Source organism: Ostreococcus lucimarinus, chromosome 10 (genome assembly GCF_000092065.1).
Source record: "Ostreococcus lucimarinus CCE9901 chromosome 10, complete sequence".
Taxonomy (NCBI): Eukaryota; Viridiplantae; Chlorophyta; class Mamiellophyceae; order Mamiellales; family Bathycoccaceae; genus Ostreococcus; species Ostreococcus sp. 'lucimarinus'.
The window spans coordinates 405,637-429,993 of NC_009364.1; the positions used below are offsets into that span (position 1 = coordinate 405,637).

Below are 24,357 nucleotides of genomic sequence, written 5' to 3' on the forward strand. Positions count from 1 at the left end.
TTCGCTCATGCCAGTCGGCCGCTTTTTCGCCGCCGGCGCGCCCGTCGGTCTCGTCGAGGATGGTTCGCTCACGCCGCCGACGGGGCGCGCCGCCGTGGACGGTTTACCAGGCGCGCTCACTCGCCCAACCGGTCGCGTCGTCGTCGACGTCACCTTGCGCTCGCGCGGTCGAGTCTTCTCCTTGGACGCGTCGCTCGTCGCTCGATTCGTCGCGAGCGGCGATCGCGACCGCTTCCCCTCTGGCTTTTTCGCGTTCGGCGGCGACCACTCCGCCTTGTACGGTTTCGGCGCCGATTTCTTCGCCGGTTCCGGCGCCTTCGTCACCGCGCGCGGTTTTTCCTCTTCCTCCTCTTTCGCCGGCTTCTCCGCGGACGCCGTCTTCGTCTCCGCGGGCGGCTTCTCCGGCTTGGTCGGCGACTTTTGCGGCGTCGCCGTCGGCACCTTCTTCCGCTCCGGTTCCGGCGCGAGTTCGACGTCACCGCTCAACTCCAACGCCGTTCCATCGGGCACCACCTTCGAGTGCACCGTCGTCGTCTTCGCTCGCGCGTCCTCCTCCGCGCACGCTCGCTCCGCGCGCGCGTCCGCCTCCGCGCGTTCCCTCGCCAACTCCCGCTCCACCTCCTCGCGAATCTTCGCCGCCAGCGCCTCCGCCTCCCTCTTCGCCGCGCGTTCGTTCTCTTCGCGCTTCGCCCTGTCCGTCTTCGCTCGCAACCGCGCCTCTTCCCGCGCCTTCGCCTCGCGTCTCGCGACGCGCGCGTCCTCGTCGTCCGCGGTCGCGCGTCGCGCCTTGGCCCGCGCGATGGCTTCTTTTCGTTTCGCCGCCCACGCCGCCGCCGCGCTCGACGCCTATCGTTGCCCGCGCGCGACGAACGCGCCTTCGTCAGTCCATCGTCGCGTTCGTTCGCGCGATCGTCGTCGTCGATTCGTTCGTTCGTTCGTGCGTCATCGCCAGGGGAACAAAGACGCGCGACGGCGCGATGGTCGACGCGTCGGTCGACGCCCATCGCGACGCGCGACGCCCATCGCGCTCGAGCGCTCGCACGCGGTTACGTTCGCGTCGCGTCGACGCGCGCACCTTCGCCGCGTCCATCGCGGCGTCGTCGACTGCGGACGCCGGCGGACGATCGATCGATCGATCGATCGATTCGAACGTCGAAGAACCCGTAACCGTGCGCGTTCATCGCATGCGCGCGCGACCGCGTCGTCGAGTCGCGCTCGAGCGCGTAACGGTCGATAACCGCGACCGACACGTCCGGTTTCTATTTTTGAACCGTCGCGCGCCGTCGTCGCGAACGCGCGCGTCGCGGTCGACGACGACGCGGCGTCGCGACGACTCGAATCGTCGCGACGACGACGCGCGTGGGCGTCGCGACCGACGCGGATGATTGATTGATTGATTGATTCAATGATGCGATGCATGAATGCATGAATGCGCGGCCGTCGCGGCATCGCGCGACGCGCGCAAAAACGCGAATGCGCGCGGTCGCGACGCGCGCGCGCGACGCCGCGCGCGCGGTGACGCGTTCCAGCGCGTCGACGCGAGACGCGACGGGCGCGCGACCGAAGCGGATGGGATTCGACGCGCGCGCGTCGACGCGTGACGACGCGACGAGCGACGCGCGCGACGTCGAGCGAGTCGTGCGCAGGGTGAATCGAAGGATATCGAGCGCGGTGGGGGCGTTCGGGAGCGACGCGACGGGGCCGAGGGACGTCGAGGGGGAGGGGGGACGACGGGGCGCGACGCGCGAGGCGACGCGCGACGCGGGCGCGGCGCGGTTGTTGGTGTGGTTTCACGGGTACGGCGACGTCGACGGGGGGGCGTGGCGAGAGTTTTGTGAGGTCGTGGCGAGGGCGCGCGGGAGCGCGAGCGGGCGGACGGCGATCGCGACGCCGGACGCGATGCGGATGGACGCGGGGAACGGGCGGTTTCCGCGCGCGTGGTTCAAGCCGCGACTGCGCGTGCGAAGGAAAGACGAGCGCGAGTGGACGTGCGATGGGATCGAGGACGCGGTGGTGCGCGCGGTGACGATCGTGGACGATGCGGTGCGAAAGTACGGGATTCAGCGCAAAGACGTCGTCTTGGGCGGGTTCTCGCAGGGGGCGTGCTTGGCGTTGGCGTGCGCGAAGAGCGAGTTGAGCGACGTCGGCGGCGTGCTCGCGGTGCGCGGGTACCTGCCGAATCGCTCGAGAGAGTTCTCAGAACTGAAGCCCGACACTTTAATACTAGCGGGTGGGGCCGATCCTTTGGTGCCCGTGGAGTGGTCGTTGGAGGCGGGGCGGTTGACGGGGGGGATGGTGACGCTGCGCGAAAACATGGGGCACGAGTTGTGCGTCGAGGACGTCTATCGCGCGCGACGGTGGTTCCACGAACGCGCGGTCGCGAACGGTAATTGTATCGCGAATCACACCAGACTAGAGGCTTAGCGTAGTTGTAACGCGACGCGTTTGCGCTTCTCGGACGTTACATAAATCGAGGCTTTTTCGTTTTGCTCGCGAGCTTGGCGCGAATGCTCGAGACGTCCACCTTGGGCGCGGACGACTTCTTGGGCTCCGCACCGCGCGCCGCGAACGCGGCGCGCGCGTTTTCATCGCTCATATCTAAATGAATCGTCTCGTCGTACGTCGGCATTTCGTTGAGCATGTCCTTGGACACGTAATTCTCCTCCGCCGCGCGCGTCGCCGCCGCACCGGAGCCGTAGTGCACGCCGGTGAAGGAGACGTGTCCGCCGCCTTGAATTTTCCCTTCCGCGCGTAGTTCCTCCACTTTCCTCCGCACCGCGAGCGTCAAGTACTCCTTTCTCGTGTCTTTGTGACTCAACAAATCGAGCACGTTTTTCACCGCGCGCTGCGCCGCGGGCGCCTTCGCGTGCGCGTTCCTCGATTTATCCAAACGTAAACTCAACAGTTTGCATCGCATCGCGATTTCGTTTGTTTTCACCGCCTCGTGTCCGCTCCATTCAACCTTACCGAGCGAATCGATGGGCACCTCGCGCAACTTTAACAAACGCAAAAAATCCTTGTCCCGGTGCGCCGCGAGTATGTCTTCAATCTCCTTCGCCGTCGCCACGCCCAGGCGCGCGTTCACGTCCTCCGTCACCGCATCATCTAACGTCAGTTTCGGCGCGTAGTCCTCCACCTTGGCGCCTCCCATGCGCACCGCGCCGCCCGTGACGCGTCCCGAGCCGCCGGCGCCGTCCCCGTCCAGTCCTTGTCGCGCCCGCGAACTCGCCATCGACGCCTTCACCGCCTCCGCCAAGTCATCGCCCGACGGTGCTCGCTTCTTTTCACCCGCCAGCGCGCGTTTCAGCGCTTCGCGGAACGTCGCCGCGTCGTCGTCGCGCACGCCGACGTCTTCGAGCAGCGCGTCCAAGTCTCTCTCGTAACGCAAATCGTCGACGGTATCGACGCCTTGCTCGACGAAACGCGCGGCGTAGTGCTCGTCGAGACCGGCGTCGACGATGAAGTCGCGCACGGCGACCATGGCGTCGGTCGGGCGCGAGCGGAGGCTGATTGTGAGGGCGGCGCGAGCGCGGGCGCGACGACGCGAGCTACAACGCAAAGCTAGGCCAACGCCGCTCGTAAGCGGTCGATGCGGGTGCGATAATAGTTCCCGCGCAAAGGGTCGAGTGTGGCTAAGTTTCTAAACATCGACTCCGCGCTCGCGGCGCGACCGATGTCGGCGTCGCGAACGGCTTCGGCGGCGACGCGGTCGGCGAGCAGGAGCGCGGCGTGACGCGACGGCACGCGCGACGGCGCGGGCGCCGCGGCGGTTCGCGCGGCGTCGATCGCGAGCGCGACGACGCGGTTCGCGACGTCGCGCGGTATCGCGCTCCCATCTCGCTCCGCGATCGCGCACAGACCGCGAAGATAATTCCACGCGCTCTCGTTGTCGTCGTCGACGCGCGGCGCCGTCGTCGCGAACGCCGCCTCCCGCTCCAACACCCCCACGTCTCCTCGCTCCAAGCACACCATCACGCACTGAAACCGCGCGTTCCAAGCGCTGTTATTCATCCAATCTTCCGCCAGCATCTCCTCCGTGAACGCCATCTCTTCCTCCCACGCGTCGCATCGCTCGACGAGCCACGCGCGATGCGACCACGCGTGTATGTTCTTCCCATCCAGCATCAGCGCCGCGTTCGCGTGCGCGAACGCCCCGTCTCGTAATCCTTCAAACGCACCCGCGGCATCCGCGCGTTCGAGCACCATTCTCGCGTGATTCCACACTTGATAATTCTTTGGATTTTTCGTCGTCTGCGCCTCGGCGAACGCGAGCTCGTCGCGCAGCGTCGCCGTCCCCGCCTCCGCCTCGCGCGCGTCGACCGCGTCCTCGACGCACCGCATGCGAAACGCCCACGCGGTGTAGTGCGCGCCGCACGTCTCGAGCACGCGCGCCGCGGCTTCCGCGCCGTCCTCGGGCGTCCACTCGCGCGCCGTCGTCCCGCCGTCGTCGCCTTCGAGCGCCGCGCGCGCGCGACGCGCCATCGCGCGCTCGAGCGCGCCGACGGCGTCCTCGTACGCGTCCTCGTACGCCGGTCGCGCGACGTCGCGCGCGCCGTCGCCGTCGCCGTCGCGGCGCATCCGTCGCGCTCTGCCGCAATCCGCGACGCCGTCGCCGCGCGCGCCGCCGCGCCGCGCTCGAGCGCGCGCCGCGATGGACGACATCGAGAACGACCGCTCGCTGAGCAACTCCGGGCGCTCGACGCCCGTGCACCGCGAGCGCAAGCTCGCGGAACCGTCGACGACGGCGCAACCGCCGACGACCGATCCGTCGCGCACGCTGCGACTGTTCGAACAGCAGAGCGTCGATCGACGACGACGGGCGCTGGGAGAGACGGTGCGCGATGCGAGCGTCGATCGCGCGCGCGCGACGGGCGAACGGGCGCGAGCGACGCGAACGAGACGGCGATTCGAGCGATTCCGGCGCAACCGTTTCTCGAGCGAAGTCTTTCCCCTCGGGACGCGCGACGAGACGCGAGGGACGCTGGCGTCGTGGTCGAGCGCCGAGACTGACGATGCGCGTTCACGCGCGCGATGAAGGATGATTCGGCGTCGTTGGCGCGGTTGTTGCAGGAGCAAGAGCGCGCGTACTTCATGATGCGCTTCGACGGGAACGCGCGAGGCGAGACGGCGTTCGCGGACGAGGACGCGGCGTTCGAGGAGGAGGAAGAGGATGAATCGTTGGCGCTCGCGAGGCAACTGCAGGAACAGGAGGAACAAGAGTATAGGAATCGGATGTTGGCCATGGCTGGGATCGATCCCGATGCGGAGGAGGATTCTGAGGCGGAGGGGATCGATACGGACGCGATGACGTACGAGGAGTTGTGCGAGCTCGGGGACGTCGTGGGGAAGGTGACGTGTGGGCTCACCGATGCGCAAATCGCGTCGTTGCCGCAAAGGACGATCGATGCGAGCGTGGCGGGGACGAAGTGTGCGGTGTGTTGCATGGAATTCGACGCCGGTGAGGACGCGTGCGAGTTGCCGAGGTGCGGGCACGTGTATCACGGTGAGTGCGTCGAGCCGTGGTTGAAGGAGAACAAGTCGTGTCCGACGTGCAAGACGGAGGTGTTCGAAGAGACTTAGTCAAATTCTACTGTACTACCATTTTTACGCCTTAATTCCTTCCATGGACGATTTTTCGCGTAGCGCGGCGTTGCAATGAAGATCTACGCGTCTCGTTTCTCTCTGGCATCGTTTCTCTCTGGTATCGTTTCATCTCACGCTGTCGCGGGATTCACAACCAGCGAAGCGGTTTCTTTCGGGTCCCACGCCATCGCGCCCTTCGCCTTCAAGCCCACGAATCCGAGAGGGATGTCACTCGGCATACCGTCCACGTCGAGCGCGGCCGCGCACTTCTTCGCGCTCGCGCCGATCAACTGCACGCGAAGCTCGTCGCCGGCGTGATCGCAGAGCGTCACGAACAACATGTCAAACTTCTTCCCAGTCTTTGGATTCTCTTTCACAGCCACTCCGTTCGCGGGCTCGCGCTTGATGAGTTGCCCGATGACGTTTATCGACGTCCCCGGCGGCTTGCTTGCGATCGAGGCAAACGCGCACGGTTCCGCCGCCCCTGCGGGCCACGCCGCTTGGGGAATTTCCAAACGCTTCGCGGCGGGCGTCGGCGGCGCCGACAACGGTACGGTGTTCTCTTTTGAACTGTGCTGAATGAGCCCGACGCCCGCCCAAAGATCGTTCACGTGAGAAACGAGCGCGCGTCTGGCGTGCGATTCTTTCCTCTTCATGGCCGCTTTGATGGGCGACAAGACGTGCGTCTTTACGAGCCGCGTCGCCGCGGGTGTCGAAATCGCGAAGGCTGATATAAACTTGAGCGCGGCCACAGCCGTGGCCGTCGGCGACGCTTGCTCGACGTCAGTTTCTCGCGCATCGGCCAAAGTTTCCACCGGTGGCTTGAACGAGCGGTAAACTTCCTCCAAAGCGTGCGTCGTCGCAGACGGCGTCGCGCCCAACACGCCTCGCAGCCGGCGACCGGCGGCGTTGCGATCCATCTCGCTGAGTGGCATGAAGCCCTTGCTTTGCTCTGCGCCACCGAGCGCGTATGCGATTTCACCGATCGCCGCTCGCATTATCGCGATGAAGAAGACGTTTTCGGGCTCCGTAGATGCCACCACATCGCCGTCGACGCGCGCCGTGAGATCTGGATGGTGCGTCACTGCGTCGATGAGTAAGCGATAGAGCGCTGCACGAATACTCGTATCCGATGTTGAAATCGGTGGCGGTGCCGCACTTTTACCGATGGCGACCGCAGGTGGCTGAAGCGCGTCCAAAATCGACGGCATAAGCGCTCGCAGCCACGTGGCTTCAGAACTCTTCTTCGTCAAAAGCGCGAGCGCGAGCGCCCATCCCTTCGCGGCTTGCGTGCCAGCTTTGCTCGACGCCGTGTATCTCGCGCGCTCTATCGATCGTTTTGCGCACGAGGTGATGACGAACTCGCGAAGCGCGACGACCTTTTCGCTGGCAATTCCTAAACTCACGTGCAAAGAATCGGTGGCGTCGAGCGCCGCCCAAATGGCGCCGATGGCGTCGTCGGCATCCGTCGCTCGCGGTCGTTCCATCGTCTCGTGCAATATCGCGACAAGCGTCGTCAGCATTGTGACGTCGCGGGGATCAAACTTCAAGGCGACCGTCAGCATAGCGTGCGCCAATGTTTCAGCGCGAGCTTCCGATTGACGCCCACCTCTCGTCGAGCTCAACTCCACCGTCTTGCAAAGCATGGGCACGAGTTTTGGCGGCGGTGGCGCCAAGAAAGCGTCCGACAGATGAGACACCGCCGTCGTGAGAATCAAAGCACTCGCACCCATGAATGCACTTTCACTGTGCTTTCCCCGAACTTCGGCTTCGCGACACGGGAGCGCATCCCAGAAGGCGTTCGACGCGGCGACGGCTGATACTCGAACCTTGGGCGAAACCGCCGTCGTCGCCGCCTGGTGCAGCACTTCCGCCACCCAACGCGCGCGCTTGTGTAACGATGCGTTGTCCGACTTGTCGCACCCTTCCAGCTTTTCGCTCGCAGGGAAAGCGGGGAACAAAATGGGATGTCGTTTCGCGGCTCTGGTGATTCTCGCGCGGGCTCGACTGATGCCGGTCGCGCCAGATTCCCCGGCGGCGGGATCCATCGTCGCAAGGACCCACAACTTTAGAAGTGGGGCACCGATACCGCCGTAATAAATCGGCGTGACGTCGAGTAATCGTGAATAAAGTCGATACGCGAACGCTCGATACGGCGCGCCTGCCAACCGCCAAAAAGTTGCCGGCGTGTGCGGAGCCACGACGGCTGTCTCCGCTTGGCTCCACGTCCAAACGCCAGACCGAAGCAGCAGGGCGATGAGCCGAGCCGAGCCTTCGATAGCCGCTCGCGTGACTCCAGAACCACCAACAGTTGTCACTGGCGAGTTCGAGCGCGCCGGGAAATCTAGAGCGAGTAAATTCGAAAGCGCCGGCCATATGTGTTCGCTCGCATTCTTAGCCAAAGCCAACGTCTCGGGTGATTTTGGATCTCCCCAATCACGCGTGGCCGCGGTGACGGCGGCGGCGATCAAACGTAGCGCTTGCTTCCTCAATTTAACTTTGAACGGATAGCTCGGGTCGAGAAACGCAGCGAGCGTCGGGCAGAAGAGCTCTTCGCGGCCCGCCAAAGGTGGTCCTCGCACAGATCGACGAAGCGCAGCCATGGATGCGTACAGCAAAACGTGCGCCGCTTCGAGTCTTTCCAGCAAAAGCAGGGCGACTTGGTCTTCTTTAGTCGTCTGATTTTCGCCCTCGGCATCGACAGCTGCAAGTTCGTGGATCGATGCTTGAATATACGTCGGTAATTCCGGTGGCGTTTCGCCCGACTTGGCTTGTATGTATTCGCGAATCATGCAATACTCCTGACCGAGCTCAGCCAAGAGCGTGAGCAACTGAATGAGCGACTCGCCGACGTGGACACCCTGATACGCCGCGTGATCACTACAGCGCAGTAGCGCCCTGAGCACGACGGCGCGCGCAGTACTTTGATGCGCGCGAAACGTTTCTGGATCTGCGAGCGTCTCTCGCGCGTCGGAAATTATTTGTAAACCTGCGGGCGTCCTCGGCGCAACGCGAGCGATGCGCACGACGAGGGCGCAAAACGCTCGCAGCTCGCTCTCGTCGACCACAATACCAGAGTCTGTCTCGACCATTGCGCCGCGAAGGGCTTGGTTGGAGCACACCAACGCGTCCCTGAACTGAAACTCATCTCGCGCCCCGTCTCGAAGGTCACGCAAAATTTGCGCGCACGCGCCTTCACCCTGCGCGGCGCGAGTTTCCTCGTCCTCTTCTTGCGCGGCGGCGTGTACGGCGCGGCTCTGTGCAGCCTCAACGACTTCCGGATTGACTGTCGCAAACTGTTCCGCTTCAGTCGGTCTGGGAACTCGTCGACGACGACGACGACGCGCCGTCGGCGGCGCGACGTCGCCCTGTCGAACGACGACTGTCTCGCCGTACTCTGTCGTGTGCGTCGCCACGCCAGGACGCGACGTCGATGGCTCGCGCGTTCTGCGTTCAATCCGATCTCCGTCGTCTTCGTGCACGGCATCAACGACGTGACGTTGTTCCCGAGGTACGTGAACAAAGTCTGCGCCAGACGCGCCTTCGTCGTCGGAACGCCACTCTTCGTCCTCGCGGCGATCAGGAGCGGGTCCATAATCCGTCCGCGCGCGCTTCTGTTTTGGCACACGTTGCGCGACCGACCCTTCGCGCGCCGTCGACGTCGCCGCGTAGGATCGAACGTGCCCGGTGACGTGATCCGAACGCGGCGGCGCTGCGACCATCGCGACGTCGACCGGCTCGGCATCGCGCGCGACGACGTCCGGCGTGGTGGCAGTTTCGACATCACCCTCGCTGTCGGAAGAATTCAACTCAGAACCATCTGAACTTCCATAGCCATCTAGTTGCTGCGCGCCGACGCGGGCACCGCGAGTACCGCGCGCCCTAGATCGACCGCCGCGTCGCCGCGCGTTCGAGCCGGTTTCGGCGGCTTCGGCGGCGCCGTCGGATTGATCGCCTTCGTCGTCACCATCGGCGCCTCGATCCCCATCGGTAACGAGATCACCGAACGCCGCGCGCACACTCGCCGCGACTTTTGCGCGCAAGGCGATGGCTTGCGCCTCTTTGTTCGAGCGCGCGCCGAAGAGTCCCGGAATGGTGCCGCGACCGCTTCCGCCGCCGCCACCCGCCGCGGCGGGATCACGCTGTCTTCGCTGCCGTTCCGTGTACGCCGCGGGCAAGTCCAACATCGGCGGTGCGTCTCGCCCACTCACGATGGCGGTCGTGATCAAGTAATGCGCCACCGACGGCCACCCGTACGCCAAAGCCTCGCCCGTCAACTGTTGCGTCGGGAACAAATTCCGCTTCGCCCGCAAGCAATTCGCCCCGCTACAATTGCATATATCCCGACACACCGGACACCGCCACTCCGCATCCGCCATCGCCTCGTCCAAATTTTCCCCCACGCGCATCTCCAGGCACCACCCGCACCACGTCCCTCGCCCCCGTCCTCCCTCCGGCGCTCTCCGCCACGTTCCGCACACGCACGTCGTCTTCGCGTCCGTCGTCTTTTGTCTACAAAAGTGGCACGTCGTGCACTCTCGACACCCCGCGTCGTGCACGTCCTTGCACCACGTCTTACTCCCGCGCGCGTCTCGTCGCCACCGTCGCTCGCACCCGTACAACCGATCGTAGTGCGACATCGTGTAGTGTTCCCTCGTCTCGCCCTGCGCCGCGCGCAGCGCCGCGAGTTCGGGTCCGATCGTCCCGACGCGCGCGCCCTCGCGCGTCGTCGTCGCCGTCGTCGCCGACGCGCTCGCGATTCGCGACGCCGCCGCGTCGCGCGTCGTCGTCGTCGTCGCCGTCGCGGTTCGTCCGTCGTCGTCGCTCGCGCTCGCGTCGCTCTCCGCGCCGGCGTCGCTCGCGTCCGAGTCCTCGAACGCGTCGCCCCATCCGAGGTCGTCCGCGACGTCGCGCATCGCGTCGCGCAGTCGCGCGGCTGTCGCGACGGATTCGAATCGCGCGCGCGCCGACCGACCGCGATTCTGACTGTTCGCGCATACGACACGCGACCGACCGACCGCGATTCTGACTGTTTGCGCATACGACACGCGACCGACCGACCGCGAGTCTGACTGTGTGCGCATACGACACGCGACCGACCGACCGCGATTCTGACTGCGTGCGCATACGACACGCGACCGACCGACCGCGATTCTAACTGTTTGCGCATACGCACGACGCGGACCATTATCCAAACCTCGCGCCGTCGCGCCGTCGCGACGCGCGCGCGCGCCACGCGGCGACGCCGCCGAAGGACGCGACGCGAGGACGCGCGCGGACGATGGCGACGGTTCGCGCGGCGACGCCGACGACGCGCGGAGCGACGACGGCGACGCGGACGACGACGACGACGACGACGACGCGATGGACGGGACGACGACGACGCGCGGGCGCGGCGGCGCGCGCGACGCGCGAGGACGCGGCGCGACCGGTGGTGATCATAGACAACTACGATAGCTTTACGTATAATCTGTCGCAGTACCTCGGGGATTGCGGGTGCGCGCACGCGGTGTATAAGAACGACGAGGTGACGGTGGAGGAGGTGCGCGCGATGCGGCCGCGCGGCGTGATGGTGTCGCCGGGACCGGGACGACCGGAGGACTCGGGGATCTCGCTGGACGTCGTGCGAGAGCTTGGACCGGAATTCGGCGTGTTCGGGGTGTGCATGGGACATCAGTGCATCGGACAGGTGTTCGGGGGGGACATCGTGCGCGCGCCGACGGGGTTGATGCACGGCAAGTCGTCGCCGGTGACGCATCGAACGGATTTGGACACGGTGCTGAGCGGACTGCCGAGCCCGTTTCAGGCGGCGCGGTATCACTCGTTGGTGATATCGCGGGATAATTTTCCCGAGGATGCGCTCGAGGTGACGGCGTGGACGGAGGACGGGACCGTCATGGCGGTGAAGCACAAGGCGTATCCTTGGATTCAGGGCGTGCAGTTTCATCCCGAGTCCATCATCACCGAGAACGGGCTGTTGATCGTGAAGAATTGGGTGAAAATGATCAACGACAGGGCGGCGGAATCGGAGTTAGCGCGCGCGTAGGCGCGGGAAAGAGCGCGGGAAAGAGCGCGGGAAGCGCGGGCGGAAATCTCGCTTCGCGAGCGCCGCGCCGCCATCGATTCGTCGCGCGTTTCCTTCGCGTTCACGAGCGTAATGGTACTTAATTCAAAAACCACCGCTTTACCCGCTCGCGTCGTCGCGACGCATCGCGCGCGCGCCCCGGCGTCGTCGAATCGCGCGCGCGTCTCGTCTCGCGTCCACCCTCGGTCGGCACCGCGGGTCGGCACCGCGGGTCCCGCACTTTTCCGCGCGTCCGCCCGCCATGATCACCGCTCGATCGCTCGCCGCGCTCACGCGCGCGTGCGCGCGCACCGCGCGCGCGCCGTCGGCGTCCGCGTGCGCCCGTCACGCCGTCGTCGCGCGCGCGACGCCCCGCGCGCGCGCCTTCGCCGCCGGCGCGCCGTGGGCGAACATCGACGTCAGCGCGCTCAAGGACATGCTCGACAGCGCGAGCGACGACGACACGATGTTCGTGGACGTGCGCGAGCGCGACGAGTGGGACGCCGCGCGATTGCCGCGATTCGAGCTCAAGCCGCTGAGCGCGGCGGGGGAGTGGTTGGAGACGCTGCCGAGGGATAAAAAGTTGGTCGTCATGTGCAAGGGAGGCGTGCGAAGCGAAAAGGCGTGCGCGGCGCTGGCGCAGTGCGGATACGACGATTTGGTGAACGTCGAGGGGGGGATCATGACGTACGCGCAGGCGTACGGGCTGCCGGCGCCGTGAGCTCGAGGCGAATTTTCTCGACCGGTTTTACGAGGCCGTTTAATATACAAACAAAACCGCTAATCGCTCTGCACTACGATCGCTACTGCTGAGGGCTAGGTCGTTCGCGGTGATCGCTCTGCGGCCACGGGGTTCCTATGGGCGTTCGTTCGGGGGCTTTCGGAAGGAGACACTCGTGCCAAATCTCAAACGAATACGCGTAGCGCCCATCGCGATGTTTGCCGAAGAAACTGATTGGCTGGCCGTTGAGACATCGCGCGAGGGGTAGCTGCGTGACTTTGACGTCCAACACGTACTCGTCGAAGAGAAGGACGTTCTGGAAATAGTCCATTGTGTAGACGTCTTCGGTGTTGAAGTAATACTCCTCATTTTCGCTCGGGTCAGAAAATATCGCGCACCGCTCGTCAATCGTCTTCGGCGTCGCGAACCGACCGCCGAATCGGCGCGTGTCTTCGCCGATCTCCGCCGTCGGCTCCGGCGCGTCTTCTTCTGCGTGAGCCGCTAACACGCTCAGCGTCGAACCTAGCGGTGCGTAGTAGTACGGCACATCGCACAGCATGTCCACCGAAAGCCCGGGCGTGAGAAGCTTGAAGAATTGCTCGCCCGCGAACACCAAAGTGCGCGGCGGGATGTTCTCAAACGCGCGATCGAATTCTCCGCCCGTGAGCATGTCGCTCACCTTGACTTTTTCCTTAAACTTTCCCTGGACCAACACTTGAAACGTGCACTTTTTCACCCGATAAAACTCGCTCGACGTCTTCGTGTGCGCGTCCTCCACGCCTTTAAATCGACACACAATCTTCCCGCGGAACAACTCCGTCTCGAATTCCATCGCGCTCTCCGTGTTCACCGGCGCGTTGGCGTCGATCGCGCTCGGCGCCTTCACCCCTCGACCGCGTTCGCTCTTCAGCACCGGTCCGCGTTCGGACGCCCATCCGTCGAGCGCCGTCGTCTTCGTCCGCGGGCTCGCGCGCACGAAAATCGGTCGGTGCGGCCACGTCGTCGCCGGCGGCAGCGCGCATCGTCCCCGCGTCGCCGCCGTCGTCCTCCCGAACGATTCGCGCCCGACGGCGTCGCTCGCCGTCTCGTCTCGCCGCGCGCGCGCGTCGCCGCGCGCGCTCCAAAACGCCGCCGCGTTCCCGCCGCCGCTTCGCGTCGCCGCCGCCGCTGCGACGTCGCGCCACCGCCAACCGCGCGCGCGCATCCGCCCCAGCGCGTCGCTCGGGACGAGCAGCGACCAGAACACGCCCGCGCACGGCGCGAGGCACACCGCGACGTCGACGCGAAGCGCCGACGCGAGCGCGAGCGCGAGCACGAAGAGAATCAGCGTCCCGCACGCGACGTGCGACGTCCACGCGAGCGCGACGAGCGCGTCGCCGAGCGTGCGCGTCGCGGCGCGCGCCATCGCGTCGCGAGCGTCGCGCGGCGTCGCGCGCGCGCGCGTGTGCGGGCGAGACGGTTCGGTTCGCGCGCCCATCGGTCGGTCGGGACATCGCGACGCGATGCGCGCGCGCGCCGCTCGAGCGCGCGTCGGCGTCGCGCGCGCGACGCCGCGCGATCGTCGCGCGCGACCGCGACCGCGCGCGGACGCCGAGGCGCGCTCGAACGGCGCGCGCGCGGCGAATGAACTTCCAACCGTCTTGCGAGAGGTTGACGACGCGGCGCGCGCGCTCGACGCGGCGCGCGCGGCGATCGCCGTCGCGATGCGCGCGCGCGGACGGAACGCCGTCGCGGAACGCAAGCGCGATTCGACGATCGCGACGGTGGCGGACGTCGCCGCGCAGGTGGCGTGCGCGAGGGCGCTGCGCGGCGGCGAGGGCGAAGATTTCGTGGGCGAGGAGACGACGCGAGCGCTGGACGGTGACGCCGACGTCGTGACGGCGATTTTGACGGCGTGTGGGGCGGGAGTGGACGAAACGGAGGCGAGGGAACGGCTGAGGGAGACGTCGGGGGGGATCGGGCGGTACTGGGTGTGCGATCCTCTGGACGGCACGAAGGCGTTCGCGGCGAGCGACGACGCGGATAAACAATACGTGCTCGGATTGGCGCTCATGAGCGACGTCGGGACGCCGGAGATCGCGGTGATGATAGCGCCGAAGTGGCCGGGCGGAGGATTGGAGGTGGTCGCCGCGCGCGGTCGCGGGTGTTTCGCTCGCTCGCGCGACGACGAGACGAGCGCGTTTCGGCGCGTTTCGTGCGCGCAGCCGAAAGCGTTGTCGGACGCGAACGTCGTCATTTCGGCGCACGAATCGTTCGAGTCTTTGCCGCTCGGCCGGGCGGGCGTGTCGCCGGCGCGGGTGCGCCGATTGTGTTGCGGGAGTCTGTGCAAATACGTCGACGTCGTCGCTGGCTCGTCGTCGATTTTTATTCAACACGCAAAGGAGGGCGGCGACGACGCGTGCGTCAATTCTTGGGATCACGCCGCGGGTGTTTTATGCGCCGAAGAGGCTGGTTGTGTCGTGACGGATTTACACGGACGCTCGCTCGGGTTTCTCGGTCGCGACGGCGACAGACGGCGTTTCTCGCCGGGCGGCGGCGGCGTGATTTGTGCGGCGAAAAGCGTTCACGAGAACGTCGTGCGAGCATTTCGAGAAGGCATTGCGATGAGTTCCTGATATATTGCAAAGTAAGGCTTTAGGTGGCTGTGTACGTAGTATCAATAGCTTAGAATGGCTAACACACGCTAAGATACGCCTGCGCACGTCTGAGCGACTGCGTGAGGTGCGGATGCTGGTTGATTTCATAGCGAATCGCCGCGCTCAGATTGTCGCGCTTTGACTCCAACCGCGAGATTAAGTGTGCGTACCGTTCACGCTCGTCATTCGATCGCTCGACGTTTTCATCCGTGCCTTCTCCGCCTTTACCAAGTTTTTCAAATCGTTGCGCCATCTTTTGCAAACTGCTCGTGCCGAGGAGCGCGCGTTCGTACTTTTCGTTTAAACGCGTGGTGGCGTCGACGCGAAGATAATCACGTCGATCGCTCAAGTCGGACATTATCGCCGCGATTTTACCGTGCGCGTCTTGCGTTTCCAGATACTCTTTCTCCAGTGCGTCGAGCTTTGGTTTTAGGTCCGCCGTCGCTTTCTGCGCCTCCGCTAACCGTCTTCGCACGTCGCTCCGAGCGCGCTTCGCAGTCGCCACCATTTCAGCCTCTCGAGCTTCTTCGCCGTCGGCGTCGATTTTGGATTGAATCACATCGCCTTTTGCGACGATTATCTCTCGACGCTTGACGCAAGACTCTACCTTCGCCGCGATGTTGCTTCGAGTCGATTCGAGTTTGTGCAAAACGACGGCGAGCTTGGCGTTTTCCTGCTTGGCGCTCGCCACCTCGCTGTTTCCTTTCGTCGGATCGAGCATGATTTGGGCGTGACGTTCAAACTCAATTCGTCTTTCGAGATCTGCGATGGCTCGGTTGATGCGATCGGCGTCCAGATGCGCAGTTCGCACGGCTTCCTCGCGATTGGAAATTTCCACGCGCAACTTCAAATTCTCTCCGCTGAGCGCGTCGATCTCACCTGCGCGCGCGTTCTCGACTTCGAGCGATCGAATCGCATTTTCGCGCGCACTGGATTCTGTTTGCGCGATTTTCTCATCGATTGCGCAAAGCTTGCGTCGTTGACGCTCGATTGTTTTGTTCATGGATTCGCATTCTTCGGCGTAACGACGCGAATTTCTCTCATGTCGATCCCGCTTCTTCGTCAGTACGTTGTTGTCTTGCACATGCCGGTCGAACTGTTCGATCGCATCTCGACATCGTTCCTCATGGGATACAATGACTTTTTGTGCTCTGAGCCAAATCTCACGAAGCCGCCGACAGTTTTGTTCGTTCGACTTAATCTCGTTTCGTAAATGCGCAATTTGTGCCTCGAGCGGGCCAACGTGCTCGGGCGAGACATCCCGCAACTTTTCGAGTGTCTTGTTAAGTGCGTCCATCTTTGAAGTGTTATTTTCGATTGCCTCGACGTTACGTGCGATTTCTCTTTCGCACGCGTCGATGGCGACACGCCTCTCCGCAACGTTCTTCTCCACGTCAGCCAATCTTTCCCGAATTGTTGACTCTTCTCCCGAGCTGCGCAACATCTCAATCTTGGTTTTTGCAACTTTGTGCTTCACCACTGTTGATTCATTTCTCGCGACACGTGCGCGCTCTCTGAACTCTCGCGTGGATTGCATTAGTTTTTGTGCGAGTTTGTTCGTCGTCATCTTTTCTGCGACGTGCAATAACGCGCGCTCTTGGAGCTCGAAAAGCGCGTGCGTGTGCACCACGTAAGATTGATCGACACGTTCGATCTCGACGTCGATTTCGTTCGCGCGGCGCTCCTCGCCGCGCGCGATCTCGTCGTGGTTTCTTGCGCCCAGTTGTACGGCATCACTTTGAGACTTCTTGTCGTCGATAGCCGCCCTTAAGGAAACGATGAGCGCATCCGCGACTTCAATATCTTTGTCTAGTCTGCTCAGCACTTCAACGTGCGTGCTTTGCGTCGCGTACGCGTCAACGAGGCCTTCTTTCACGCCGTCGCGTTCAGCGTCGAGAAGGCGACACGATTCCTCCAGTTCGCGTACTTCTGTTCTACTCCGCTCTAGCATCTCGTCCTCTTTACCGACTTGCTGAAGCACAAACTTCCACCTCTTGCACGACGCGTCCATACTCGTGTTGATGCTCGAAATTGCATAGTCGCACGTTTCGATTTGCGCCTGAATCGCCGCCGCGTCTCGCTCAGCGTCTTCGGCGGCTTTGACGTTTTCGAGCGCCGCCGCTCTGGCGCGCTCCACGCACTCCTTCACGTATTTGATACGAATCTCACGATTTAACCGCTCACGCTCGGCCGTGTCAACCATATCCGAAGTGACGCTCGCAATGCGTTGAATCACGGCCGTGACGCCTTCGCGATCTCTCGCCACGGCGCCGTCCTCACGCGTGGCGAGCGCCAAATCTTCCAACTCCACTCGACGTTTCATCGCGCGTCCACGCGCTTCCTCGAGCGCGCGCGCCGCACCCTCAGCGTCGCGCTCAAACGCTTCAGTATCACGCTCGGCCGTTTCCCGCGCTTCCCGACAGCGTCGTCGCGTCTCGTCCGTCGACACCCACTCCGCGCGCGACCTCGCGAGCTCGCCTTGCAGCGCGTACAACTCCACGCCGACGTCCTCGCGCTCGCGCTTTGCCGCGCGCAGCGCGCGGTCGGCGTCGACTGACTTTTCATTCAACTCATGTAGCCTCGCTTCGAGCTGCGCGCGAAGCGAGGTTTGCGCCGCGCGCACGCGCGCCATCGCATCCGTCTCGACATCACGCATCTCGGTCCGCGTCACGTCGGCCTCGCGCCTCCCCCGCGCGCGTCGATTCGCGTCGACGCGCGTAGATTCACGTCGACGCGACGATTCGATCGACACGCGCGGCTCGCGCGGCGCGCGTCGCGGCGCGTCGCGTTCTCTCGTGCGCGCGCTCGCGTGACGGTTGGTGTAAATACGGAACGCCTTTTTTGGCATTTTCGGTCAAAGACTGAGTCAACGACGACGCGGCGAACGCGGCGACGCGCTATTTATAGTCGCGCGCGACGCTCGCCGCGCGCGCGAGGCGATCGCGCGCGAAGAGCCGATGTCCGCCGTCGCCGTCTCGGCGGTGGACGCGCTGGACGACGCGCGACACGCGTCGTCGCGCGCGAATGAGCATAAAGTGCACCAGCGTTGGCGCGAAGTCATGCGCGCGCGGCGTCGACGCGCGACGCGCGAGGAGATCGAGAGCGCGGCGAAGGCGCACGATGATGCGTTGGATGATCGCGAGCGTGCGCTCGCGAACTTGGACGCGGCGATGGACGAGAGCGAACGCACGCACAGGGTCGAGGCGGAGGCGCAGGCGAGACGGTTGGAGGAGGCGTCGACGCGCGCGGACGCGGAGACGGCGACGATCGATGCGCGCGCGACTGGACGGTTGCGCGCGCTCCGCGAGACATTTGAAAGTGAGGACGCGCGCGCGGACGAACGGTGGCGAGAAGACGTTCAAGAGGCGTTGGAGCGCGCGGAGGCGGGACGCACAGCGTTTGAGCGAGAACAAGACGCGAGGCGCGCGAGTTTTGAAGACAAACGAGAGGAGATTCGGAATCAGCACGGCGAGGACGTGTCGACGATGAAAATTATGTATGAAAACAAAATCAAAGAGCTCGAGAGCGAGCTCGCGCGAGTGACCGCGCCGAGCGTCACGAAGGGAGAATTAGGATGCGCCGACAATCACTGGGACGCCGAAGAAGAGCTCGACCACGAACGAGCGTACGAGCTCATTCGCGCGCGTGACGACGCGGACGCGAAACGCCTGGCGAACACAAAGCGCCAGATCCAGAAACTCCAATCCAAAGTCGATCATTGGCGCGAGAAGACGCACTCGCGAACTTCTGAATGGAACGCCTCGCACGCTCGCCGCGTCGCCGAGCGAGACCAACTCCTTCGTCGATACGACGACGTGAAATCCGGCGTCACCGCCATGCGCGACGCCCGCGCATCGGCGCTGCGCAAAATGTGCGTCTCAAGCGAGCACGCCATAAAAGAGCTCACGAGAACCTTGGAGCACGCTCGCCGCGTGCTCCGCGTGGAATCGCTCAACGCCGACCTTCGTCGCCGGCACGGCGTCGACGTCGAAGCGTCCACACATTCGCCTCGCCGTTCCTCGCGCGACGCCGCGAGCGACGCCATCGCCGACTATCATTTCTCCGACGCACCTATGGATTACGCGCAGAGCGTCCTCGAGCGGTTTTACGCCCGCAGAACGGCTCAATCTTCCCCTCGCGCGCCGTAGCCAAATCCAAGCCATTTGTAGCGCGCACGACCGCCCAGCACATCAGCACACGCTCGCGCGCGCGACAACGCGAACGCACCCGCGCCGCCGCGACGCGACGCGAGGAAGCGAAACGAAAGAACGCTTTTCGAGCGTCGGCGCGCGCGCCATGTCGCGCGACGACGACGATGCGACGAAGAAATCGACCAAGACGAAGAAACCAAAGTTTGGTGGCGGCGGCGGCGCGCTGAATCAAAATGACGTCGTCACGGACGCCCGTTTCAGCGCCATGCACCGCGACCCGCGGTTCATGGCGATGCCGAAGAAGACAGGCGCGGTGCAGATCGACTCGAGGTTCGCGGGAGTGTTCGATGATCCGAATTTCGCGAGCGGAGGAGGCACGAGCGGGACGGACAAGCGCGGGAGACGCGCGGAGGATGAAAGAGGAGCGAAACTGGACGCACGCGCAAAGCAAAGGAAGGAGATGCGAGCGTATTACAAAATGGACGATGAAGATGATGATTCCGACGGCGATGAGGGGTTGGAAGAGCGCATGGAGAAGTCGATGGATCGAATGCGCGGGGTCGGTTTGGAATCGTCAAGCGAGGAGGAGAGCGACGAAAGCGAGGACGAGGAAGGCGTCGATGAAGAGGATGAGGGGGTGCTGCCGACGATGCTCGTCGGAGAGGCGGATAAAGATATACCCACCATCGACGCAACGCGTCGGCTGGCGATCGTGAATTGTGAATGGCAACATATTCGGGCGTGCGATTTGTACGCGGTGTTGCGATCCTTTGCGCCAAAGGGCGGGTCATTGGAGCGCGTGACGGTGTACCCGAGCGATTTCGGGTTAGAGCGCATGGCGGTGGAGAATAAATACGGTCCTTTAAGCGCGTTTCAAAAAGATGAGTCGAAAAAGAAGTCAACGTTGAACGCGGCGACGACGAAGAGAAAGGCGTCGGGGAACGAAAGCGACGACGCTGACGCGGCGGATAACGAACAAATGCGACAGTACGAGCGTGATAGATTGCGCTATTACTACGCTATCGCAGAATTCGATACAGTGAAGACCGCAATGGGGGTATATCACGAGTGCGATGGGATCGAGTACGAGCGATCGAGTTTTAAACTCGATTTGCGTTACGTCCCGGACGACCAATCGTTTGAGGAACGCGAGGTTCGCGATACCGCCACGGATATTCCTCCCGATTACGAAGCTCCCGAGTTTCAAGTCAAGGCGCTGCAGCACTCGAACGTCAAGTTATCGTGGGACGATGATGACCCGACTCGGCGTAAAACGTTTCGACGTAAAATCACCGAGGACAATCTCAAGGATGAAGATTTCGCCGCCTATCTCGCGTCTGACTCCGACGACGAGGACGAATCCGAGCAATCCGAGGATGAAGAAAATGAAGCAGACGCCAAGGCAGCGAAAAAAGCGTACTTGGCTAAACTTCTCGGCGGGAGTGGTGACGCCGACGTTGATGCCGATGCCGGTGCGGAGAAGGATGACTTTTTTGTATCTGACGACGACGACGACGACGGCGAGGACACCGCCAAGGCGTCCACGAAGGCGTTTAAAACGAAACGCGATAAACAGCGCTACGGCTCGAAAAGCAACGCAGGTGACATGGAAGTGACATTTCACGCCGGTCTCGAAGAGTTCGGTGCGCGCATTAAGAAGAAACAGAAAGACGGAAAGCTCGGCGCGCAGGAGACGGTTTACGAACGGCAAGAGCGCCTGCGCAAGGAAAAGCGCGAAGCGAAACGATTAGCGAATAAGGATAAAGGAGAAGTCAATGAAAAAGAGTCCGACGACGTTGCGGGTGGCGCCGACGGCGAGCCAGCGACGTTTGACGACCCGTTCTTCATGGACGATGGTGGTGACGTCGACTTTGACGCCGAGTACGATTCTGAAGACGGCGCCCCGAAGGCCAAGAAGAAGGCGAAAAGTAAGTTTACGGACGACGACGACGCGCCGAGCAAGACGAACTTGAAAAAGGCGAAGAAAGCTGCTAAGCGCGGTGAAGTAGATGAACAAGCTCAAGCCGATTTGGAGCTGTTGATGATGGACGAGAAGGAAATTCTCGGCAAATCCGACGGCGTCTCCGCTCGTCGCGCTGCTATTAAGCCTGCCGACGGCGGAGAGCCGACCAAGAAGAAGTCGCGAAAAGAGCGTCTCGCCGAGAAACGCCGTCTCCGCGGCAAAGCCGCACGGCGTGCTGAGAGTGATGACGACGACGACGGCGAAGTGAACAAGTTGGACACGGCGGACGATCGCTTTGCCGGATTGTACGAGTCGCATCACTTCAGTCTCGACCCCACGGATCCACGTTACAAAGACGTGCAGAATAAGACGCTCATTATTAGTGAAAGAGACAAGCGGCGCCAGAAGAAAGCGGAAAAGAAATCTAGCAAGACTGTCAGCGCGCTTGAGTCGCAGGCGAAGGAAATCGGGTCGTCTGAACTGCAGAACATGATGGCGTCGCTCAAGAGGAAATCCAAAGTCAAGAAGTGATTGTAGTGTAAAACTAACCTAAAATCTACTGCTACGTCGCCACACTAGCGCCTACGACGTCCATGAGCGCGATATCAAATCCGCGCTTTAAACCCGCGAGCAAATCTTCCTTCGTTTCTAACCCCACGGACAGACGCAACAGACCACCCGGCACGTGCGGCTCCTTTTCGCCCGGCGCGCACTCGACCGAATACCTGTGTTCGATGAGCGACTCGAAACCGCCGAGCGACGTGGCGCACGTCCAATAGTCGCAACTAACGGCCATAGTTTTACAAAACTTGACGACTCGCGACAAGTTTGATCCAGTGTGTTCGGGATAAAGATGCGGAAGGAAGTCAAAGAATACGAGCGAAAGCATGCCGCCGTACACGCCGTTTGGACACATGCGATTTACGATGTCGTAATGCGCGTTCTTCGACTCCACCGTTGTATCGGTTTGAAGCCCCGGGTATAGAACGATAGCGCCGTGAGGAATTCGACTGCGCAAGTACTGTTCGAACTCGTGCGCGATCCACATTGCGCTTTCGCTTTGTCTGCGCACGCGCAGCTCTAGCGTACGCATGCCTCGCGAGAGCAAGTACGCGTCCATCGACCCCATCGTCGCCCCGCCGAGCTTACGCTCATGCAAGATCCGCTGCCATCGATCATCGCATTCGCGCGTCACCAAAGCTCCCGCGACGACGTCCCCGTGTCCGTTCAAATATTTGGTCGCAGAGTGCATCACGACGTCGACGCCGAACGACAACGGCTTGGTACAAATCGGCGTCAATACCGTCGAATCCACACACACGCACCCCGCATCGCACGCCCTCGCCACGGCCACGACCTGTTCTAAATCCATCACGTCCCACGTGGGATTCGCCGGGGATTCCACCCACACCAACGCCGCTTTTCGCCCTCTCGCCGCCTCTTCCTCCAACGCGCGCTTCAACGACCGTCCCGCGTGATGCGCCGTCCCCTTCGCGTCCTCGTCTCGCCTCGCCAGCGTGTGTCCATCGACGTCACATATCACATACGGCACATCGGGGTCGTATTCCACGACCTCCACGCCTCGCGCGGCGCACCACTCTCGAATTCGCGCGCGCACCGCGAAGTACCCGCGGCTCGGCGAGCACGCGAACGAACTCGCGTCCGACGTCCCGCGCACCGCGCCCTCGAGCACGGCGTTCACGGCCGCCATGCCGGACGAGAACAAAGCGCAATCGCTCCCGCGCTCGAGATCGCGCAGCGTGCGCTCGCACGCGCGCACGGATGGATTATCCGGCCGAGCGTAGCACAGCGTTCGGTCGCGAAAACGCGGAAGTTCGTGCGCGTCGTCGCGCGCGTACGTCGTCGATGGGTATATGGGCTGGATGACCGAACGCGTGGGGTCGTCGGCGGCGTCGGCGGCGCCGCGGACGAGCAAGGTGCCGTGGTCGAGCATCGCGAACGCGTCTGCGAGTGCGGCGACGGCGCGACGAAACTAAATGAATGAGCTACAACGTCGTCAGCGGGCGAGCGATAAGGATGCTAAATGAACGTCTACGTCGACGCTCGCGACGTCGCGATCGATGGCGGGCGCGGCGGGTGAACTCGATTTGAATCCACGGTTCGCCGCGCGTAATGCGGCGGCGACGTCGGGACGCGACAGATTCGGAGGCGTGAACGGCGATGTTCGGAACTGCACCGTCGGTTCCGCGGACTCGTCCACGTTTACCGTCAATCCACACGCTTTTACGTAAGTCTCGGCGTCGCTGGCGTAGTCGAGGCGCAGGACGCGCGCCAACTCGTCGAGCTTCATCGGCGTCGAGTTCAGCGCGCAGTTGAGCGATCGCAGCGCATCGATGCGCGCGACGGCGAAGTGCCGCTCGAGGCAGCACGCGTGTTCGTACGACGCCTCGTCGACGATGGCGAAAAAACGACGCCAGTTTCCCGTCGCGAAGGCTGCTCGACACGTCATCGCGAATCTCGCGTCCTTCGTCGCCAACGTCCGTACTCCGACGCGTCTCAAGTCCCCCGCCAACTCGCTCGTCCCGTCGCGCAGGCGCACGCACAGCAGCATCGACACAAACCTTCCAACGCGTTCGACGTGCAGGTCGTCGTCGAATCCCAACTCCGCGTACGCGCTCAGCAACATTCCAAACGTCTTTCCGAGCTGTCGCTCGCGCAGCGCCGCCGCGCCGAAATCGTCGTCGCTCGCGTCCGCCTCGCGCTCCGCCTCGCTCGTCACCGCGCGCACGATCATGCGCTCGAGCAACGCGCAGCACCTTCCGCACGCCACCGGATCGTCCGCGAACAACCCTTGCATCGCTAAATCTTGTCGCACCGCGCGCAGTCGGTCCTCGCAGAACGCGTGCGCGCTCGCGAGCGCGTTCGCCGACGCCGACGCCGACGCGCGCGTCGACGCGCGACGCGCGTCGTCGAGCGCGCGGAATAAATGGTCCACCGTGCGTTCGCACGCGTCCAGCGTTCGCACGCGCGCCGCGTCCTCCGTTCCCGCGACGACGGTGCGCGCGAACCGTTTCACCATCCTCGACGCGTCGGCGTCGCCCGCGCCGTTCGCGCCGCCGCGCTCGAGCGCGTGCGCGTCGCCGCGCGTCGCGCGCGCGCGCGCCTCGGCGTCGGGGCACATCGCCTCGCACGCGCCGCGCATGGCGACGCGCGACGCGCGCCGCCGGACACTGGCGCGCGCGTCGTCGCAACCCCAACGACACTTCCCGTCGTCATGC

At 63.5% G+C, this 24,357-nt stretch overlaps 14 protein-coding genes across 14 annotated transcripts; 7 read left to right on the forward strand and 7 right to left on the reverse strand.

The window, feature by feature from the left end:
• Nucleotides 1-1,569: 1,569 nt before the first annotated feature.
• OSTLU_93362 (predicted protein) lies at nucleotides 1,570-2,424 on the forward strand (the record flags this gene model as incomplete). Its single annotated transcript, XM_001419956.1, has 1 exon — nucleotides 1,570-2,424. One exon carries the CDS (start codon nucleotides 1,570-1,572, stop codon nucleotides 2,422-2,424), a length of 855 nt encoding a protein of 284 aa, XP_001419993.1.
• Nucleotides 2,425-2,441: 17 nt separating this feature from the next.
• Nucleotides 2,442-3,485, reverse strand: OSTLU_25162 (predicted protein). Its single transcript, XM_001420129.1, has one exon. It carries the CDS (start codon nucleotides 3,479-3,481, stop codon nucleotides 2,462-2,464), a length of 1,020 nt encoding a protein of 339 aa, XP_001420166.1. The 5' UTR covers nucleotides 3,482-3,485; the 3' UTR covers nucleotides 2,442-2,461.
• A 76-nt stretch (nucleotides 3,486-3,561) lies between these two features.
• On the reverse strand, nucleotides 3,562-4,341 carry OSTLU_26200 (predicted protein; the record flags this gene model as incomplete). Its single annotated transcript, XM_001420130.1, has 1 exon — nucleotides 3,562-4,341. One exon carries the CDS (start codon nucleotides 4,339-4,341, stop codon nucleotides 3,562-3,564), a length of 780 nt encoding a protein of 259 aa, XP_001420167.1.
• A 963-nt stretch (nucleotides 4,342-5,304) lies between these two features.
• Nucleotides 5,305-5,580, forward strand: OSTLU_38024 (predicted protein; the record flags this gene model as incomplete). Its single annotated transcript, XM_001419957.1, has 1 exon — nucleotides 5,305-5,580. One exon carries the CDS (start codon nucleotides 5,305-5,307, stop codon nucleotides 5,578-5,580), a length of 276 nt encoding a protein of 91 aa, XP_001419994.1.
• Nucleotides 5,581-5,714: 134 nt separating this feature from the next.
• OSTLU_93364 (predicted protein) lies at nucleotides 5,715-10,499 on the reverse strand (the record flags this gene model as incomplete). Its single annotated transcript, XM_001420131.1, has 1 exon — nucleotides 5,715-10,499. The coding sequence occupies one exon, from the start codon at nucleotides 10,497-10,499 to the stop codon at nucleotides 5,715-5,717; it is 4,785 nt and encodes a 1,594-aa protein (XP_001420168.1).
• A 365-nt stretch (nucleotides 10,500-10,864) lies between these two features.
• On the forward strand, nucleotides 10,865-11,629 carry TRPG (anthranilate synthase beta chain; the record flags this gene model as incomplete). The annotated part of the gene is made up of 1 exon (XM_001419958.1): nucleotides 10,865-11,629. The coding sequence occupies one exon, from the start codon at nucleotides 10,865-10,867 to the stop codon at nucleotides 11,627-11,629; it is 765 nt and encodes a 254-aa protein (XP_001419995.1).
• Nucleotides 11,630-12,047: 418 nt separating this feature from the next.
• OSTLU_9623 (predicted protein) lies at nucleotides 12,048-12,341 on the forward strand (the record flags this gene model as incomplete). Its single annotated transcript, XM_001419959.1, has 1 exon — nucleotides 12,048-12,341. A coding segment is annotated over one exon (294 nt), but the record flags the coding sequence as incomplete, so codon positions are not given.
• A 109-nt stretch (nucleotides 12,342-12,450) lies between these two features.
• OSTLU_94888 (predicted protein) lies at nucleotides 12,451-13,200 on the reverse strand (the record flags this gene model as incomplete). The annotated part of the gene is made up of 1 exon (XM_001420132.1): nucleotides 12,451-13,200. One exon carries the CDS (start codon nucleotides 13,198-13,200, stop codon nucleotides 12,451-12,453), a length of 750 nt encoding a protein of 249 aa, XP_001420169.1.
• An 871-nt stretch (nucleotides 13,201-14,071) lies between these two features.
• OSTLU_26206 (predicted protein) lies at nucleotides 14,072-14,983 on the forward strand (the record flags this gene model as incomplete). The annotated part of the gene is made up of 1 exon (XM_001419960.1): nucleotides 14,072-14,983. The coding sequence occupies one exon, from the start codon at nucleotides 14,072-14,074 to the stop codon at nucleotides 14,981-14,983; it is 912 nt and encodes a 303-aa protein (XP_001419997.1).
• A 58-nt stretch (nucleotides 14,984-15,041) lies between these two features.
• Nucleotides 15,042-17,636, reverse strand: OSTLU_17117 (predicted protein; the record flags this gene model as incomplete). The annotated part of the gene is made up of 1 exon (XM_001420133.1): nucleotides 15,042-17,636. One exon carries the CDS (start codon nucleotides 17,634-17,636, stop codon nucleotides 15,042-15,044), a length of 2,595 nt encoding a protein of 864 aa, XP_001420170.1.
• Nucleotides 17,637-18,174: 538 nt separating this feature from the next.
• Nucleotides 18,175-19,152, forward strand: OSTLU_26208 (predicted protein; the record flags this gene model as incomplete). Its single annotated transcript, XM_001419961.1, has 1 exon — nucleotides 18,175-19,152. The coding sequence occupies one exon, from the start codon at nucleotides 18,175-18,177 to the stop codon at nucleotides 19,150-19,152; it is 978 nt and encodes a 325-aa protein (XP_001419998.1).
• Nucleotides 19,153-19,300: 148 nt separating this feature from the next.
• Nucleotides 19,301-21,649, forward strand: OSTLU_26209 (predicted protein; the record flags this gene model as incomplete). The annotated part of the gene is made up of 1 exon (XM_001419962.1): nucleotides 19,301-21,649. One exon carries the CDS (start codon nucleotides 19,301-19,303, stop codon nucleotides 21,647-21,649), a length of 2,349 nt encoding a protein of 782 aa, XP_001419999.1.
• Nucleotides 21,650-21,680: 31 nt separating this feature from the next.
• Nucleotides 21,681-23,072, reverse strand: CGS2 (putative 2nd cystathione gamma synthase; the record flags this gene model as incomplete). Its single annotated transcript, XM_001420134.1, has 3 exons — nucleotides 21,681-21,903; nucleotides 22,018-22,548; nucleotides 22,666-23,072. The coding sequence occupies 3 exons, from the start codon at nucleotides 23,070-23,072 to the stop codon at nucleotides 21,681-21,683; spliced, it is 1,161 nt and encodes a 386-aa protein (XP_001420171.1).
• Nucleotides 23,073-23,135: 63 nt separating this feature from the next.
• Nucleotides 23,136-24,158, reverse strand: OSTLU_26211 (predicted protein; the record flags this gene model as incomplete). The annotated part of the gene is made up of 1 exon (XM_001420135.1): nucleotides 23,136-24,158. One exon carries the CDS (start codon nucleotides 24,156-24,158, stop codon nucleotides 23,136-23,138), a length of 1,023 nt encoding a protein of 340 aa, XP_001420172.1.
• Between the last annotated feature and the right edge of the window lie 199 nt (nucleotides 24,159-24,357).